The sequence below is a fragment of the Solanum dulcamara genome, chromosome 12, assembly GCF_947179165.1.
Source record: "Solanum dulcamara chromosome 12, daSolDulc1.2, whole genome shotgun sequence".
NCBI classification, from domain to species: Eukaryota; Viridiplantae; Streptophyta; class Magnoliopsida; order Solanales; family Solanaceae; genus Solanum; species Solanum dulcamara.
This window is the reverse complement of record NC_077248.1, coordinates 7,478,463-7,497,537: the sequence shown is the minus strand read 5'-3', so window position 1 is coordinate 7,497,537 and position 19,075 is coordinate 7,478,463. Positions and strand designations below refer to the sequence as shown.

Genomic DNA, 19,075 nt, shown 5'->3' with positions numbered 1-19,075 from the left:
TCTTCTTCTTTATCCTCTTCTTCTTCATTCTTTATTTTTCATCACAACCTTAAAGTGTGAGACAACGAAACAACATCGGAAAACCTCCCTTCGGCCATCACCGCCGTTGCGGGTGAATCTTCAAGTGTCTTTGGAACATATGTGTCCTACCTTTGCTTTTCTCCACTTACTCTCCATTTTGAATCTTGATTTTTTCTTTCAAAACCCATAAAAAAGAAAAAGAAAAAATCTAGCTAAAATTCATAAATGATTGAACTTTAAGTCAATGGAGTTGATGAGAAAATCAAGATTCTTTTATAAAAAAATAAAAATTTGGTGCTCTATATTTAAGTTTTTGATAATGATGGTGGTGACATTTTGTGGTGGGTGACGAAGAAGAAGAAGAATTGAAGGTGATATAGTGATGATGAAGAACAAAGAATAGATAGTGAAGGTGACTGAACATAATTTTTTCGGTGAGATGAGAAATAAAGTGGGTAAGATTTAGTGGTAAAGAAGATACAATTATTAGAGAATTTAAATAATTAATTAGCGTAAAATATAGTTAGCAAAAAAAAAGTTAATTAATAAAAAAAGAAAATAAAAAAGATATAAAAAAATATAATTTCTGATGTGATGCTGACGTAGCACTAATGTAACTGCGAGTGATAACTTTTCAGAATAAATTCAAAAAGAAATTTATGTCTTTTCCCTATTTATATATTATACCTTATTTTTTTTTCCTTTGATATTAATTTGTTTTATCTCTTCAATATCAACTTAAATATTTTTATAAAAAGATATGTGTGACCGGTTCGCGCCGGCTAGTATGTAACTAACTATATTTGTGCAACAAATGGGGCCGCCAAACGTTGGCTGCCGGCCCAAATAAAGAAATGAATGAAGGAAAATTACATAAAACAAACTCATTAACTATTTATTCAAATCGAATGTACTATCAAAAATATTCATACGTCTATACTATTTATTCAAATCGTATGTACTATCAAAAATATTTATAAGTCTATCCCTCGTTTTATTCACTGAATCATTCCTGTTTGAATAGTAATTTTTTAAATATGTGGGTGCAAGTGTTCTTTCCCAATGAAGCAATTCAGCTTTCTGTGTCACTGCCGTCCTAGCACCATTTCTTTTTATACCCACTCTCACTCTTTACTCTTAACCTTCAATCCCCCAAAACCTCCTCAATGACTTCTTCCTTCTCAATCAATTCGATAACTCCTAATTCCAAATATCTCCGAGGCAATAGTAATTACTCTTTTCCGGCCACCGCAGCTTTAAGAGGAACTATAAATTTCCCCGTAAAGTGTAGTAGTAATTTGAGCTGTGAAAGGAGTTGCAGATTTGGGATAGTTAGGGCTTCTTCTATTGAGGAGGTAGTAGTTGATCATGAGATTGGTGACGTGGAGAGGAAGATTCTGAGAGTGGGACTCATCTGTGGTGGACCATCTGCTGAGCGCGGAATTTCGTTGAACTCTGCTCGATCTGTTCTCGATAACATTCAGGTGCATAACTCGATGTTCTCTTACGTGTATTATGAAAGGTGGCAGCTAGAGTAGGTTGAAGTCCAATCATTACTACTCCGAACCTAGAGTCAATTTGACTAATTTCTGAAGCTAAATAGAATAAGATTAATTTAATATTTTAAATTTAGATTTTCAAAAACATTATAAAAAAATACTTTATATTCTTAAAATGTTGTTCATAGCCATACAGTTTGATTCTCGAGAGGTGAAATGTCACAAGTAAAATTGAACGGAGGGCAAATGTTGAAGTGTGTTAAGTTGTTAGAGAGGAAAAACATTTATTTATGTTTGCTCTGTCTGACGCCTCTTTGTTTGTAGACTCTCTGTCTCTTTGATCACACATATTAAAATTCTCTTCGATAAATTAGTGATTGTGAGACTTCAAGCTAGGACCTTTGCCTACTTTAATACTGGTGTTGAATTGTGTGAGAATAGTTGTTTGATAGAGAACATACTATTAATTAGTTAGTTATATTTTCGTCATGACCCTCACGCGTGGGCTTGGGTCTCTTTCTTGATGAAGTACGTGAAAATTCTTTTTGGTAAATGAAGGTGGTGAGATTGATGACCTATGCTTGCTCTAGTGCCAAGTTCATCTAAAAGCTCATATTCTTAGACAAAGTGATCATACTATTCAACATATAGTTGCAAAGCACCGGTAGTTCTTGGTCTGTACTAGTAGGAAGAACCAAAACTTACAATGGCTCTCTATTCTGTAGAGCTAAGGAATTACATCATTTTGTCCTTTTCATACATCTTTTGAATGAGTTTTGCACTTCGTTTCAGATGGATGGTTTAGTTGATTAGTTGGGTGTTATTTGGCTGTCACAAGTTACGCATTAGAAGATGTAATCTAGTACTTTATTCCTTCTGTTGGTTGTTGCTAAGAAATGGGAGACTATTATGTTTTACTAATGTAATGATTCCGCGTGTGTTATCTGTATTATGGAAGAATATTCGTTCTTTCAATCTGTGATTTACTCTTTCCAGTGCTTGTGCAGGGGGACGATTTGCATGTTAGCTGCTATTACATTGATAGCAACCTCAATGCCTTTGCCATATCCACTGCCCAGGTCTGTTGTCCAAACCTTGTCTAATTATGCGCCATTTAATCTTTTTGGTATTGTCTGTTCCTTTCGCTACATGTTACTGTAATAACTGATCATTATATTAAAGGGAAACATCAAGCAGCATAAGAAAGCTCTTCATCAAGGTCTTCTATAAGCTAATCGTTCGTTTTCTCCTTTTCCATTCAATTTAATCCGAGAATTGGCTCATTACCTGTTAGTTTAAATTGGGCTTAAACCTCAGAGGATATTAATTTCTGCTTTCTCGCTCTGCAACATGAATCTTGGCCTTTGGCTTGGAACAATATGCATTTTGGAATACCAGTTCTCAGACTAAGTTTTACTCACTTATTGATGGTTTATCAGATTCTTCTAGGCATTAGGCATCTTCTATGTCTTTTGTGGTTTTGGCGCTTGAATCTTGTTAAATTTCACTTATAGGTATACTCAAACACTCCTGCTGACTTTGATTTCAAACTTGAGAGGTTAGTCATCACAGTAAATATCCGGGCTTGTTATATGGTAATTTTTTCCCTGCTTGTTATAGTTGAAAATTTTCTCATATTGTGTTTGCAGCCTTGCCCAAGGCTTCCGGTCATTATCTGACTTCACAGAACACCTTGCTTCTGCGGTGGACATAGTTTTTCCTGTTATACACGGTCGTTTTGGTGAAGATGGTGGCATTCAGGTTTTTTTGTACCAAAACACTCAAGAAATTCCACACAAACTAATTGTCTTCTGAGTTTGAAAGCTTAGAACGACCTCCTTTTCTCCTGTTTCACATGTGTCTAGATGCATTTTTCAGGAGCTATTGGAACGATCAAATATTCCATTTGTTGGAACAGGGTCCACTCAATGTCAAAAGGCATTTGATAAAGTAAAATACCTATTGCAGCTACTTTATTTTTGTTTTCTGATCTGGCATGTACTGTTTTTATCAGTTGAGAAAACTAGAATATATGTATTGTTTAGACTAGACATGTATTTGTTTGAAAAAAGAAACCTCTAATCTCGAAAATAACTTTTTATTTCATTTAAATTGTTTGATTGTACTTCAACTCTAGTAATCCTTAATTTGAACTGTAATCCTTTTCCGAAACCTTTGATCTTCATATTGTTTTTTTACTTGATTTATGACTGTGTTAAGATATATATTAATTTATGCTAAAATACATGGCAACAACTTGTTAACATACTATATTGATTATGTCAGCAAGAAATTGCCTAGGTTCTTCCATGGTGCAACAGGCTGCTGTCTGTAATGCATTATGCCTCCAAACTGTTCTTTGATTAATAGATGATATTGGTGTTTCTTCCAAATTCTTAACAGTATGATGCATCCCTGGAGCTTGACAGACAAGATTTCGTGACTGTACCTAATTTTCTCATACAGGTGTGATCTGTGTCCATTTGTGTTCCATAAATTTCTTAATTCTGCTTTTGACTTTCTCTATTTATGTGCTTTCTTCTTATTTGAAGTTTCCATATGCCAGGCATATGTTACCACTGTTGTAATGGTATTCCAGTTTATTTGTTTTTCTCTTCTTATTTCCGTCTTCAAACTTTGTTTGTTAAGTTTGACTTCCTTATCACATTTCTTAGAAACAGGCTTGAGCTTGCTCACTTGATCTAGTTGAGCTTGAATATTCACAGCTCAGCTTGATTCAGCTTGTTTCCCTCTCCCTTTGAGAATGATTACATAGTCTATCTTTATTTTACGTTGAGACTGGAAAAGTGTTCCTTTTGCTTCTCTAATTTATCCAAAAAAGAAAAATATCTTTTGCTTCTCTATTCATCTGTTCTTGGTTGGTTGCCGCTTTGTCTTGTTCCTGGTTGGTTCTCTTCTCACTCGACTGTTCCTGGATTTTCCCTTGTTGGTTTTCTAGTCAATGTAACCTACCAAGAAAACTGCTTTCTTAAATTATCATACTGGAAATTAGGTTTTTTTGTACACCCAAGGAGCAGAATTGTACGACTTCACAAAATTAACTGTGGTCTGGTCCTGCTCTTAGGGAAATGAAACGGATGAATCTGGACTGTCAAAGTGGTTTGAGCAAAATCTATTAGATATTAAGTCGGGAAAAGTGGTGGTAAGCATTCAATTGAACATTCATTTTGGTTTTCTGCAGCACTCTTGATCCATTATTTACCTTTAGGATTCACACAATATTGTAGGTAAAGCCAACAAGAGCAGGATCAAGCATTGGAGTTAGTGTTGCCTATGGTGTCACTGATTCTCTGACAAAAGCTAACGGAATTATTTCTGAGGCAATACTTTTCTTCTCCACGTCATTCTTCTTTAGTTTTACTTTGTTATACTTTCCCTCTTGAAAAGTGTTGGTTTGATAGTTTATTGGAAATTTAAGTCCTCTATATACCTGTTTGCAGTTTGTATTCAGGTATATATTCAATCAATAACCATTCTTCATTACTTTGGCAGGGGATAGATGACAAAGTCCTTATTGAGATTTTCCTTGAAGGAGGCAGTGAATTTACAGCAATTGTCCTTGATGTAGGTTCTGGTTTTGATTGCCAGCCTATTGTATTATTGCCAACAGAGGTATATAGATACTCTATTCTCTTTTGGTATTAAGTTTATTAAGAGGTTTATAATTCTAAAAAATAACACCGAAAGCAAATTGTGCCTCGGTTGCATGAGTACAATGACTGTAGATTTTCATTGTGCTGGGGTCTTAAAATTGCAGAGATATCAGATAAATAAATCCAAGAGTTAGGAACTTCGAACATTGTTGCCAGTTTAAAGTGCTATTGTCTGTTGACATTGATATTTGAAATGCTAGAAATGATGGGCACCAGTTTAATCTATTATATAAGCATTGCATAGGAAGATACTTTTAATTGCTTTCTATATATGTAAGCTTATCATGCATTTTCACGTAGTTCTCGATTACAGACAGAAGTTGACACAAAATCTTGTATTTGTATGATCGAGAGCCAAATTTCCGTCCAACAATTTTTATGAGCATGACAATTGTCAATAAGAAAAGTGATAGTCTTTGGTTTCTCAATTCTTTTTAAAAAAGGTAAAAAAAAAGGGTGGTACTCTTTGGTGGTGACATTATTGAGCTTATAGGGTTGAATTTTGATACCGATCTTTTTGAGCTCTACAAGTGTGCAGGACTAGTACTTATTTATATTGGTTCATCATGTATTTAGTGCGGAACAATTAGTTATGTCACATTTAGGCAATGTTTGTGCAGAAGTTACTGACATTCTGCTGCAGCTTGCTTTTGTGGGGCTATGCTAGTACTTGGAACTTGAACTTCATTAAGTTTTCTTGGAATGTCGAGGATGTTACTTTTTTCGGCAGTTCCCTAGTTACTTGTTAAAGTTTCTCATGTACAAAGGATCCAGTGCTGAAAAGTTTATCCATACAAAATGTGATTATTGGGAATAAATTTGTTAAAACTGCTGTTCTGCTATTAAATCAGCAAGGAGCGGCAATGCTAATCACTGTCATCATTGTTGTTGTTTTACTTCATGTCACACCAGTTATGGATCTCTTGTTAATGAGGATTCTGTGGGTCAATGGGAAGATCTTTATGTTTGATTATTGTTAATGAAAGAGTTGAAAGAGAGTATTTCTATCTGCCTTTTGGTCACAAGATTTCCAATCATCAAATGGAGTCACTGGCTAGAGCGATGAATTTCTCAACTTTCTTAATACTCTATATGTTTAATTTCCACCATGTTCAGGTGGAGCTTCAATCACATGGCACTGTTGATGTTAGGGAGAAAGATGCAATATTTAACTATCGAAGGAAGTATCTCCCTACTCGACAGGTAGCATAAATTTTCTGGTTGGTGGAATGTGCACATAAAACTCTAGGGACATGTATTTTGTTTTTGTTTCTTTTCTTTTATCTCTTTTTCATTTGTAAGCATAATGATGACATCCTCGATGTGATAGATAATAGCTTAGCATTGAAGGCATAGTTAAGTAATTAAGGTTGTTTCTGCCCTATATAAACACAACATTTTCTACTGTAGTTCTTTTTTTGAGAATGGTAACATGTATGTATATTGATATAAGCTTGACTACCCTCAAAACTGGGAGTTACCCTTACTTACAAAAGTGAGCACATAAAGAGTACTCCTATTCCTTTGCCATCTCACAAGGAATCTAAGACATCAAAAATAGAGATATGATCTTCCAAATACATCCCTTTACACCAAAAGTAAAAAAGTGCTAGACATTTCATTTTCAATTTCTGTATTACTACTACACTTATCTTCAAAACATCTCTGGTTCCCCCAAATTGTCCACCAGATAAAAGCTGGGACAATCTTCCATCTCTCTTTCTGACTTGATAGGTGTCCTTCACTCCAGCATACTAGCATCTCTGTGATACCTCTTGTCATAACCCAGAGAAGTCCTCTCAGAGCAGTAAATATTCTCCATAGTTGTAAAGTCACCTTACAGTGCAAAAAAAAAAGATGAATTGTTGTCTCTGCCTCACATCCACACAGATAGCATCTAGAACACAATTGAAATCTTCTCTCAGAGAGTCTCTCATGTGTTAGGACTACCCTCTTGCTCGTAGTCAAGTGAAGCAGGCCATTTTTGTGGTACTTTGACAAATATGGAATGATTGATTATGCAGAGGTCCTATGCTTTTGTTTATTTTTGATGGCATGCTTTTAAGCCTCTATCATGACCTAATTTCAAAGCTTAAACTGTGCTTATAAATTCTTCTTGCTTATATTAATCTAAACAGCCAGGCAAATATTGCAGGTTGCTTATCACACTCCTCCTAGATTCTCTATGGATGTGATTTCAAAGATCCGTGAAGGAGCTTCATTACTATTTCAGCGACTTGGCTTGCGTGATTTTGCTAGAATTGATGGTTGGGTTTTGCCACCTTCTACAAAATCTTCCACTTCCGCAGGAAACAAGTTTGGAAGGACTGATTCTGGCACAGTACTATTCACTGACATCAACTTGGTGAGATAGCTTACTGACCCTTCCTGTATTTTTTCATCAGTATTTTTCCTTGAACTGTATTGTACATTCTTCTCCCCAGATCAGTGGAATGGAGCAAACAAGTTTCTTATTTCAGCAAGCATCAAAGGTATTCCTAATGCTGGTCCTTGGTTTATTGCAGATTAACACAACCTGAAATTTTCCAGTCTGCTTCAGTATAGGCCCATCAATATGTAAATCTTGTGGTGTCATTTTATCTGTAAATCATGGGGTGTTAAGAAAGTTTCCATGCTGTAAGTGTCCGTGCAGAAGCTATCCCAAAGAAGAAAGTCCATTTGGCACGACTTTCCCTTAAGAAGAAATCCATTTGGTAGAAATTGTGTGTCAATATCATAGCTTGAATAAAAAGAAAGTAATATGTAGTTATTAGGTGTCATCTGGAACAACTCTCTAGTATCTTAAATATGGAAGTTCTGATTTGCGAACAATATCATATTCTTTCCCCCAGTCAAACATTCAAACACTTGCAGAATCCTTGAGAAGAAAAGCAGGGGATGATAGCATTCCCTGTATAAGAGAATTGGTGGATTTATGCAGTCAATTTGAGTAACATGATATTTACCAGTAGTACGACTTCTAATGAAGATATTTTACATATTGTATTCTATAAATTATCTAGTCCCAGTCTTGTTGAATCTGATGACTTAGGGCATCTTTTCGTGTCAGGTTGGATTTTCACACTCAAATATTCTCCGTACCATCATCCAACATGCTTGCTTGCGGTTTCCAGCTCTTTTGTCACATAATATCATATCAAGTCCGTCGAGAAGGAGACCAAAATCTTCATCAGTAACAGAAGAATTTATTAAACAACAAGTGTACGTCATCTTTGGTGGTGACACCTCTGAACGCCAAGTATCTCTTATGAGTGGAACCAATGTTTGGCTGAATCTAAGAGCATCTGATGATGTAAGTTTTCGTGTCTACCAGACTAATGAATCTTATATTCTGAAAGTAAGTACTGTGACTCAGGGACCAATTCCTTTTTATTTTTGAATTTTGTTTTGGTAATCCATAAAAGACAACCATTGACTATTGGAAAGAAATGGGTCTGAATAGTGTGGATGGATGTAGAGGATTCATATAGCCAACCCCAACTGGTTTGGGTTTGAGGCATAGTTAAGTACTATATACTTTAATCTGGTAATCTTTTCTTCTACCCCAGTCTCCCCTCTGTTGAAGGGAAATGCTGGTGTCCCACTTTTCTCTCTGGTGACTAAAGTCTCCTACCATTGTGGAGGGTTTACAACTAGAGCAACCTCTCATGTTGCCTAAGGGACTGATTCTTCAGTTTGTCTAGTATTATTGATTGCGGAAAGGCTAATCTTATGGAGGCAAATGAAACTACCAGAAGGTTTGGAAATTATCCATTATTAAGTGATGAATTAGGAGTTGATTATTTCAATTAATCCTCATTCATGGCCTCCTTTACTAAATTTAGGTCAGTCCTCTTGCTCCAATGCTGCTGAAATTCCAAGCGCTCCCATCTTGATTTAATTTGTTGAATTTGGGGAAACTAAGTGCTAGAAATTTACATTCAAAATCATGCCTGAGTGTCTTATGTATTACAGTACTCAAAACCGTCTTTACATTGGATGGTTTGGTGTTCTGATGATCCCTGCCATTTTCAAGCAAGTGTTCAGTCAATTACGTATTAAAATATTTTATTTTGGTCTGAGTCCTTAGGTTATCGACAAAAAAGAAGTGTCTAAGGCACTTCATTTATTTTTATCCAAGTCATTTTTTTGGGTCGGGAAATAACATGTTAGTTATTAGTTCAGGTATATCCGTATATGTGTCTGCAGATATTGACATAAGTTTGATTATAAAGTTCTGTTAATGTTTCACCTGTCTGTGGTTCCTGTCTATGCCGAAACTTTAATCTGTTCCTTCCAGAGGAAATCCAAATGTTAAATTGGTTGCCATCATTTCTTACATGGTATAATATCAATGACCAGATGTGTCAAATTAGAAGGAAATGATGGAAAATATCTCTTGCCTTCGGTAATGGTTAGTGTGAGTGTACAACTTCCTTGGTTTCTTGTTCGTCAAATGTTGTTTTCTCTCATTTCTTTAGCAGTTTAATTTGTAATGTTTTTTCATACTTTCCCAAATTTATCCTGCCAATATAATGATGTTGCAATTTTGCTGTCTGCAGCTTGAGGTGACACCGTGCTTGCTTGCCCCTTCAACGAGCTATTCTGATGTTTCAGACTCTGCTAAGCATGAAGTAGATAAGTCTAAGACAGTATGGACATTGCCGTAAGTATATTGCAATTGCAGTAGAACACAAGTAGATTGTGCATCTTATGTCCTACTTTACTCATTTCTTTTTACTTTTCTTGTCGCAACTGCAAGATAAACTTCTTTGTACTAGAATCCATCTTAGTTCATGCTATGGCAATTTAATAGTCCTGTACAAATTTCAACGCACTTCTATAATTCTTAAGCGTTCTTCTTCTTGTGCATTTATAGTCTAAAATAGAGCCTCATATTTTTGTTTGTAAGAGTTTTTAATAGGTAAATGCGATTTTATCAATTTGAAAGAAGAAAACTCGTGTCCATCCAAAACGTATTCTATCCTCTCTTTCCAAATTGTCCACATCACTGCATGAGGAATGATTCTTTAAGACCCTGTCACTGTTTTTCCTTCTAGCTTGATGCCATTTCATCAATTTCTTGGCATTCACCCAGCTAAATCCTTCTTATGTTAGCATTACGTACTAAAGTTCTGCAACTTGCAAAGCAACAGATCATCCACTTTATCTGCTGCGTATCTACACATGAAACACTAGCTGTATGCAAATGCTTCCTCATTCTTATATTTCTGCCATAATAATTACTCTCCATGCTGCAGCCAACCAAAATCAGTAAATTATGGTACTATGGGCTTTTATGGCACCCAGATAGACCCAACTGAAATTCCTTCCTCTTTTGAGAAATGTATTATAATGGACTTGATGGAGAATTTCCATTATACCTATCTTCTTTAGATGCTTCTTCCCGTGTACACTGTTGAAGCTTGTTAGATTTAGTCCATGAGCTACAAACGAGGGGATAAATATGATTAGACATAAAAGTATTGCTTCATGTGGCGATTTCCGAATCTTGTTGTAGCATAACCTGGAGGAAAATATTTTCGATAGTTTGGATGTAAGGTTGTCATCCCCCTAGTCTTGAATATTATCCTAGTGCATGTCAAACCCTTTTTCTTGGTGTACAGTTATTCCCTTTTGCTGAGGCATACTACAGAAGAAGTCCTTGACGCGTGTCTAGAAGCAATTGAACCCAATCGGGCAGCTCTGACATCTCACTTGCGCAACCAGGTTATGGATGATCTCACGAGAGGTCTGAGAAATCACACTTGGTTCAACGGGTTTGATATATCCGATGAATTACCGAAGAAATTTTCCCTGAAGCAGTGGGTCAAGCTAGCTAAGGAATCTGAGGCGACTGTTTTCATTGCAGGTCAGTAGATGTATACATGATTATACCTTTTCGGCAACTGTTAAAACCGCCTTAGTATGTCCCTTCTTTTACATATTCACTTTTGCTTCAGTAATCTACTACAAAATAAGTAGATAAAATAAAGTGGAGTATGAATTCAACTATATTCATCCTCGTGAGAAGAATAGCTTATTTCCATTCTATAACACTATCAACTTTTGTTAGATGTTATCATTTAATTTCTGAAAGTAATGATGACAATTGTGTTACTATTGTCGTTGACAGTGCATGGAGGCATTGGAGAAGATGGCACACTTCAATCTTTACTAGAGGCAGAAGGGGTTCCCTATACAGGTCTGTATTGAATGGTACATTTGAAAGAAAGGAGTGCAAGCCAACTTATAATCACTAAACTGTAGCTGCTTTCTTGCCCTTCTTATTTGGAAGGTCCTGGCGCCATGGCTTCAAAAACATGTATGGACAAAGTTGCAACCTCTCTTGCTCTACAACATGTGAGTTGACTAATCAATGTTCACATTTTTAACCGAGAAAGTATCCTCTTTTTCTTCACCCCTCTCATTATTCCCAGTATGAATGGAATCAAACATCAGTCAGTCTATTGTGATTAAAAGAGTTCAGTTAATGTTGCATTATTAGCTGCAAAACAAGCCTGTCATGGCCACAGTCAAGATAAATTTAAGCACAGCATATCTTATGCATAGGCACATTAATAGTGCTTTCTCCCTTTCTTTATAAAAAACACTAGTACTTTCTCCCTTTTTATTACCTGCACAAGTATTTCAATTATGCTATTGTTTATAAAGATGAACATTGCTGTTTAAAAATTTGTTTTGGTTATGACCTACTTAAAGACATACATGAGGGCACTTTTGCCTCAACCATGTTTTGATTAGTTTAGAAAGATTCAGAGACAGGTGCTTAGACAATGGCCATAAAATCTGGAGTATGGGTCAGTTGACCTGATTTGCTACTCATTGCATGTCCTGTATTTTAGTGAAAGAATGAGCTTCTATAATTGAGATATGCACAATTGAGCTATTGTGAAGTAGTAAATAAATGCCAGTTTACCACTATTAGATCCCAACTGCAACATACATAGAAAGATTACCCACACTTCGTGAAGGAATATATATATATATATATATATATATATATATATATATATGGGGTGTGGGGTGGTTGAAACCAAGAATTTAAAACCAAGGGCCTCGCCACTTTGGCTAGGGTTCATGCTTGAGTTATTTCTGATTAATTTGAAGTCTCTAATTTGAAACCTCTTTTGCGTGGACTTCATCTGCAAGTTATAAATATAGTCAACAAACTGATTTTGCATGAACACCTATAAATGTCTATCCCTTGACAAGCATAAAAATTCTCTCTGGATAGCTGACCCATTTTGGAGTCCTTACAATAAATAAAGATGTAAAGAAGAAAGAGGATCTGCTGAAAATGTCCATATCTGATCTCTGGCATGACTTGAAGTCAAAACTTCACTGTGACACTTTATGTGTAAAACCGGCCAGAGATGGTTGCTCAACTGGAGTGGCCAGACTGTGGTAGGCTTTTGTTCGTCTTCAATTCTGTTGTACTTAAATAATCTTGGATGCTAATCTTAGAAAATGCTTCTTGTTAACTTGACACTCTGCCTTATGCAGCTGCGAGGGGGACCTTGCCTTCTACGTAAATGCTCTGCAAGACTGCCTACCTCGTATTCCTCCTAACAGCCTGTCAAAGGTATATGTGGACTTATCTGTTATTGCTCCTCATCTGCATAGCTTTTCTTCTTAGTCATGGGCAGTATTTTATTTTCTCCAAAGCATAGTAGTCATAGTTCTGTTCATTAGTTTGTTCAATAGGACCGTGCTTGCTTTCATTTTTTTCAGCTGTAAACCCACATGTTTGCCATGTGCTTTTCCCTTTATTCTGCATCATTTATTGCATCAGTCCTTTCATGATATATATAAGCAGCTGTAAGTATCGTAAAATGAGAACATGCTTAAGAGATTGGTATCGCCTATCGAGGTAGGTAAACACAAAACATACAGTACAAGCCTGTACTAGAAAAGTCAAAAAATTTATATACAATTTCATTGTGTATTGTGTACAGCATGTAAAAAACCGTGTGAATCATCAATACAATATTTGATTCACACGGTCCGCATGGTAGTTCATACAATGCACCGCCCGCTCTTGTATTTGTAATAACTTGTCTTGAATTCAATTAAATGTTGATGGAAAAGAACCATAACTATGTAACTTTATTCCTAATAGATTGACCCTAAAATAGCATATCTATCTAAATTATAAGAAAGCCTATAGATGCTACAATTTCAGAAATTGCACACTGCAAATTTCTATTTGTTCGAGTATGTAAATAAATTGCAAATATGATCCAAGTAATAAATGCCCAAGTTTCTTTTGGGTCCCCATTCGAATACAACCCCACGCTTCATTAGCTCATACCGCCCCCGAAATGATTCCTATGGTTAAAAAGTAAATCCTGAAATTACAACTTTTGACCATAAGTATGAAACTCAAAAAATAGATTATAAGACAACTTTGAGCAGTTACATCCTTGTTTCTCAATGTATAATGAGATTTTAGACTTTACTTATATTTGTGGCTCTAAATTTTCCATAAACTACTGTCATCAAGGAGACTCAAAACAGTACAAACAGTTCTTAAACAAGTTATCAAGAAATTAGTACTCTTGGCTATAGCAGCCAATATTGTTACCATATTTTTGTTTTCTGATTTTCGAGCTTTTTGTCTCCCAATTGTTTTGTGAACTTCTCCTACTACTGGTTATTCTTCTCGTGTGACAGCTGTATTGCTTGGTTGGCTCTGTTTTTCCATTTTGATGTAATTTAAATTAATTCTCAGTCAATTACCAATCTGTAATGCTTTTTGCTTTCAACACCGAATAGTATGATTTCAGGATACCTTAAAACTGTTGTATCATATATTTTCTTGGTATCTGATGCAGGCACATGGAATGATTGAGATGCCATACCCTCCTCCAGAGCTCTTAATATTCGAACCTTTTGTTGAGACTGATGAGATAGTTGTTGCATCCAAATCCAGAAATGAAAATGCACACAATTTGCTCTGGAAAGGGGATAGTAGATGGGTAGAGGTCACCGTTGGTGTTGTGGGAAAACGTGGATCAGTGCATTCATTGACTCCTAGTGTAACCGTGAAAGAATCTGGAGGCATATTATCACTGGAGGAGAAATTCCAAGGTATCTCTTCATTGTAATTTTTGTAGTGTAAGGCCATTTATCGCTTCTAGTGATTTGGACTTTCTCAACGTCTCATTTATGCATGCTCCAATATGTAACCACAGTTCTATGCTTGTAGTAAAAGAGAAAAGAAAAGATAAGCAGGTAGATGGTCTTGCCCCTAGTTATTCTGTAGCCATAGGTTCATTGAGTAGAGTTTATTGATTCTAGTTGAAACCATTAAAATAATAAGCTTTGTGGGGGATACCGTGGTTTCTTTCCTGTCAAATGATGACTAAGACATTACATGGTTCTGTCTGCAGGTGGAACTGGCATCAATCTGACTCCACCACCACCTTCTATTATGAGGTTTGTCATGAAGATTCATCTTGTGGAAATTGTATTAGATATGACTACCAGATTTATGTCAATATACATTTCTACTTAAAAAGTAGTTAACAAGCCAGAAATTGTTCTTTACAAGATGTACTTTTCTGTGTCTCAAAATTACCTACATATTTCTCACAATTACTTTATTTCTTTTCCTTCTCAATCAGTAGTGCTGCCTTGGAAAGGTGTAAAAAGCTTATTGAACTTATTGCAAACACTCTACAATTAGAAGGATTTTCGCGTATTGATGCATTTGTTCATGCCGACACTGGTGAGGTATGGTATTGCTGAGATTCTTTCAATTGATTGAATAGTAATGGAAGTGAATTTAACAAGTAATTCACAGTATCATTAAGGAAAGGTGTCTTTTCCAGCAAGTTGCAGTTCATGATGTGCCTCTCGAGATAATTGTGCCACACTTGTTATGTTAATTCTACGAGTGCATAAAAATCCATGGTGAAGAGTTTTTACTATGTGGTTTAGAAGGCTGTAGTACACTACTAATATTTTCAAAGTATTCATCATGTTTGTTGGTCTCTTTTTAGTATAATTGTAGAACCAATTTGTTTTTCTCCCAATAAGTTGATACAAGTTAATGAAGGGGAGCCTTGGAGTAACTGGTAAAGTTGCTGCCATGTGACCAGGAGGTCACGGGTTCAAGCCTTGAAAACAGCCTCTGGTAGAAATGCAAGGCAAGACTGCGTGGCCCTTTCCCGGACCCCGCGCATAGCGGGAGCTTTAGTGCACCGGGCTGCCCTTTTTTTTAAGTTGATACAAGTTAATATTAGTGGTCGAATTCCCTGTCCGAATGGTTGTTTGCAGTTGAATTGGGGCCAAAGCAACCATTTTAGAGGCAATATTTATCTTCGAGTTAATTCAGTAGTAGAACTTGAAGAATCAGAACTTAATAAAAGGATCTCTGCGAACTGCAACTCTTAACCTGCCATACAATTGATAGAATTTGCTGCAAGTCAAACTAAAAGTGAAACAAAGAAAGGAGAGGTATTCAGATAACTATTTGCAGATGTATTATAAGATCTAATTGGAGGTGTCGTTGCTTTGCGGTTACAGGTGCTGATTATAGAAGTGAATACAGTTCCAGGAATGACTCCTTCTACCGTCTTGATTCATCAGGTGATATATCTGCTGCTTCTTCAATGACCCCATGGTTGCAATTTTGGACCAAGTTTATGCAATTCAAATATGTTAAAACTTTAACGACTGTTATTATTGTGTTTGTTGTATTTAGGCACTTTCAGAGAAACCTCCCCTGTATCCGCAGCAGTTCTTCCGCACATTGCTTGATCTGGCATCAGAGAGATCCATGTGAATATAATTATGTCAGAAGATTTCTGGGTGTTCTTTTCTTTCTTTCTAATCTGTTCTCCATCCATCATTTTCCTTCCTATGTATGTTAATTCAAGACTCTTTGTAAAATGTTGTGGAAGAAGACTTGCCTTTTCAGGATCTTGTTATCTACCAAGAGTGCATGTTGAAATTACAACAAATGCACATTGTCCCTCCTTTACCCCTATTATAGTCGATCACTCTGGTTTCTAAGTGTTAATAATTGAATTTTAAATATAATTTCTTAACCCATAAGACTTGATGTGTACATCCACCTCAGGATGCAAGACTTGAGTTACTGATAAATTACTTCATGGAAACTTATCAATATGTAACGTTCGGCCAAATTTATTTATAAATATGGTTAAAATATAGGAAAAATTATGTAATTAGAGGCGAGGGAGGTGAGTGAGATTTGTTATGTATCTCAAATACACGCGAATTCATTTGGATACAATGTCTCTAAGTAAATTACACATAATTTTGACTCTATGTATTTCGAGATACATGTATTTGAACATATCCAGACATATCAAAATCTGATAAAATACGTAATATTGCAAATTAGAATGTATCTAAGTAATTAACTTCTAAACTAGAGAGATTTATATAAGTTTTCATAAAATATACAGATTATATACATTGATTATATGTATATAATATGATATACACATTATACGTATATTATATTTAAAGCTTAATAATTAAGCGATCCATTAAACTTGCCCCTTTTTTTCTTTCATTTTGACACCTCAATAATTCATGTTCCTATTGAACCCGTAAACCCCTCATAAAGTGTGTGTATCAAACACAAATCCACAGCTGTGTTGAAAAAAATACTTCGGCGGGTTGCAAGTGCCATAAAAGAACAGAATCTCTTTCTTTAAATTGCGTAAATTCTGCCTTTTTTTCTCCCAATTTTCGGTGAATATTTTTTAATAAATAATTACTGATTTTAGTGATATTTTTTTATTTATTACTATCTTTAGCAATACATAGCAATATTATGATAAATCTGTCATATATGAAAAGTGAATTATATATGCAATATAAATATATTATATGTGTTTTAAAATATATTATGCATGTTTGGTAAGAAATAGACACAATGTATTATAAGTGTATTAAAGTGTGTGATAAATATATTATCCATAATAAAACTTTGATTTATGTGCTTTATAAATTATTTCGGTAATATGTATTAAAATTGTATTATAAGTGTCCAGTGAAAAAAAATGTTATTGCTATAAATGATAAAATATTCTCTTAATATAGTATATCTATGTAAAATTCCCTATATTATTTAGGAAAAATTACACGGATAAGCAAACATATATTAGTTAATTAGTTAACATAGCTACCGTTTAATTAAATAATCATTCGCCACTAACTTACAATCATAATTACTTGGTCCACTTTCAAAATTTGTATAATTCGGATCCCAATTGTATAAATCCAGAATTTTTATAATTCAGTTCCTAATTGTATAAATCCAGAATTTGTATATATTTACCTTGGCTTGTATATAATTATAATGTTGATACATTTGATTTGTATAAGTTTTGAAATTTTTTTAAATGCATAAATACAGAATTTGTATATACTTACACTATTTATATATTGGCAGCGAATTATACAAATGAAAATACTTATAACAAACGAAACTATAGCTATGGAGCGTAGTTAGATAAATTGTAACTAAAAAGTATAATTAAGATTATTAAAATAGCTATTTGCAAAATTTCCTCTATTATTTCCATTTTGAAACTATTCAACCTTTTGAAATTTCCATTATAGTGTTGAATGTTGATGCAGTTCTTAGTTTTATTCTGTGGTCCAACTAGCAGTACAACATCACATAGTTTCTCCATGTAATATTAGCTGCAGCCAGAAGTCAAAAGAGGGTCAAATTAATACTTTTTTGACTTTTAAATACAGATCCAGAAGGAGAAAAATAAAAGTCTTACCTAAAAGTAGTTGAATATGAGTATTGAGTAGTAGTATTTGAATTGTATAAAGAGTAAGATGATGGATGTCATTCCATTGTATTGGAGTCTATCAATAAAAGTCAGTTGACCAACAAAGGTTATAGTGGAGTGATACGTAATTCTTTATTCTTAATCAAGAGGTTTTGAATTTGAGCTTCTTTGAATATGGAGTTGCTTTTGTTATGAAGCGCTTTATTCTTAATGTGAAATTTTTCGACGTAAATTCAAATTTAATCGAATTTGAATATGGGTACCATACGCTGGAAACTAAAAAAATAAAAATAAAAGTCAGTTGAACATTGTAATTAATGAATAACTAAGTGAGTTAGGTGCATCTCCACCTAGTAAGAAGTAATGAGGCTAAATCCCCTCCATCTTTTTTTTTTTTTTTTTTTTTTCTATTTTCAAATAATCAGTCAGTTTTATGAAAGAATATCAAATGTTTCATGTTTCATGTTCCAGTCCTAAAAATTTAAAAAAAAAATTTTTTTGGAAAGAAACACTTTCCAAATATTTAAGGTAAAGAAGATGAAATTTTATTTTAATAATGAATATTGAATAACTAAAGCTTGCAAAGAAAATATAAAAAATTAAATAAAATGAAGGGTAATTTTATAAACAAATAATATATTCTTAAAATTTATGTAATGTATATTATTTTGAATATAACAAACCAAACACTCAATAAAAAATAATTTTAACATAAGTTATCTCATCATAACTTGTATTCAAATTAAACGAAATCCTCGAGCGTGTCTTATGAATAATGGGAAATGTGAACCAAAATATAAAATCTTTCATCAATAAATTATGAAGGAAAAGAAAAAAAAACATAGCCAATAAAAATAAGTTGGGTACGGTACTCAATGTTTTGGGAACTAAAATACAAATTCTGTGCTAAGAAGAGAGAGAATGAAATTCAAATTTAAAACAAAAAGGTTAGTCAATAACATCCCAATTTGAACATTTGTTCAACTAAGCAGCTTTTCCAAAAAAAAAAACTAGTTAATTTGACAAGTTTTTAATTTCTTCAATCAATTTGAAGGAGGAAAAAGGAAGAAAA

The 19,075-nt window shown here is 34.5% G+C and overlaps 1 protein-coding gene across 1 annotated transcript; it reads left to right on the top strand.

The window, feature by feature from the left end:
- The first annotated feature begins 1,011 nt into the window (after positions 1-1,011).
- LOC129876008 (uncharacterized) lies at positions 1,012-16,156 on the top strand. Its single transcript, XM_055951288.1, has 24 exons — positions 1,012-1,505; positions 2,528-2,599; positions 3,035-3,078; positions 3,170-3,281; positions 3,399-3,470; positions 3,924-3,986; positions 4,606-4,683; positions 4,769-4,861; positions 5,034-5,153; positions 6,311-6,397; positions 7,350-7,559; positions 7,639-7,686; positions 8,265-8,507; positions 9,757-9,860; positions 10,822-11,066; positions 11,331-11,399; positions 11,493-11,557; positions 12,453-12,622; positions 12,722-12,800; positions 14,053-14,308; positions 14,611-14,656; positions 14,845-14,953; positions 15,749-15,811; positions 15,927-16,156. The coding sequence occupies exons 1-24, from the start codon at positions 1,188-1,190 to the stop codon at positions 16,005-16,007; spliced, it is 2,847 nt and encodes a 948-aa protein (XP_055807263.1). The 5' UTR covers positions 1,012-1,187; the 3' UTR covers positions 16,008-16,156.
- Positions 16,157-19,075: the final 2,919 nt, after the last annotated feature.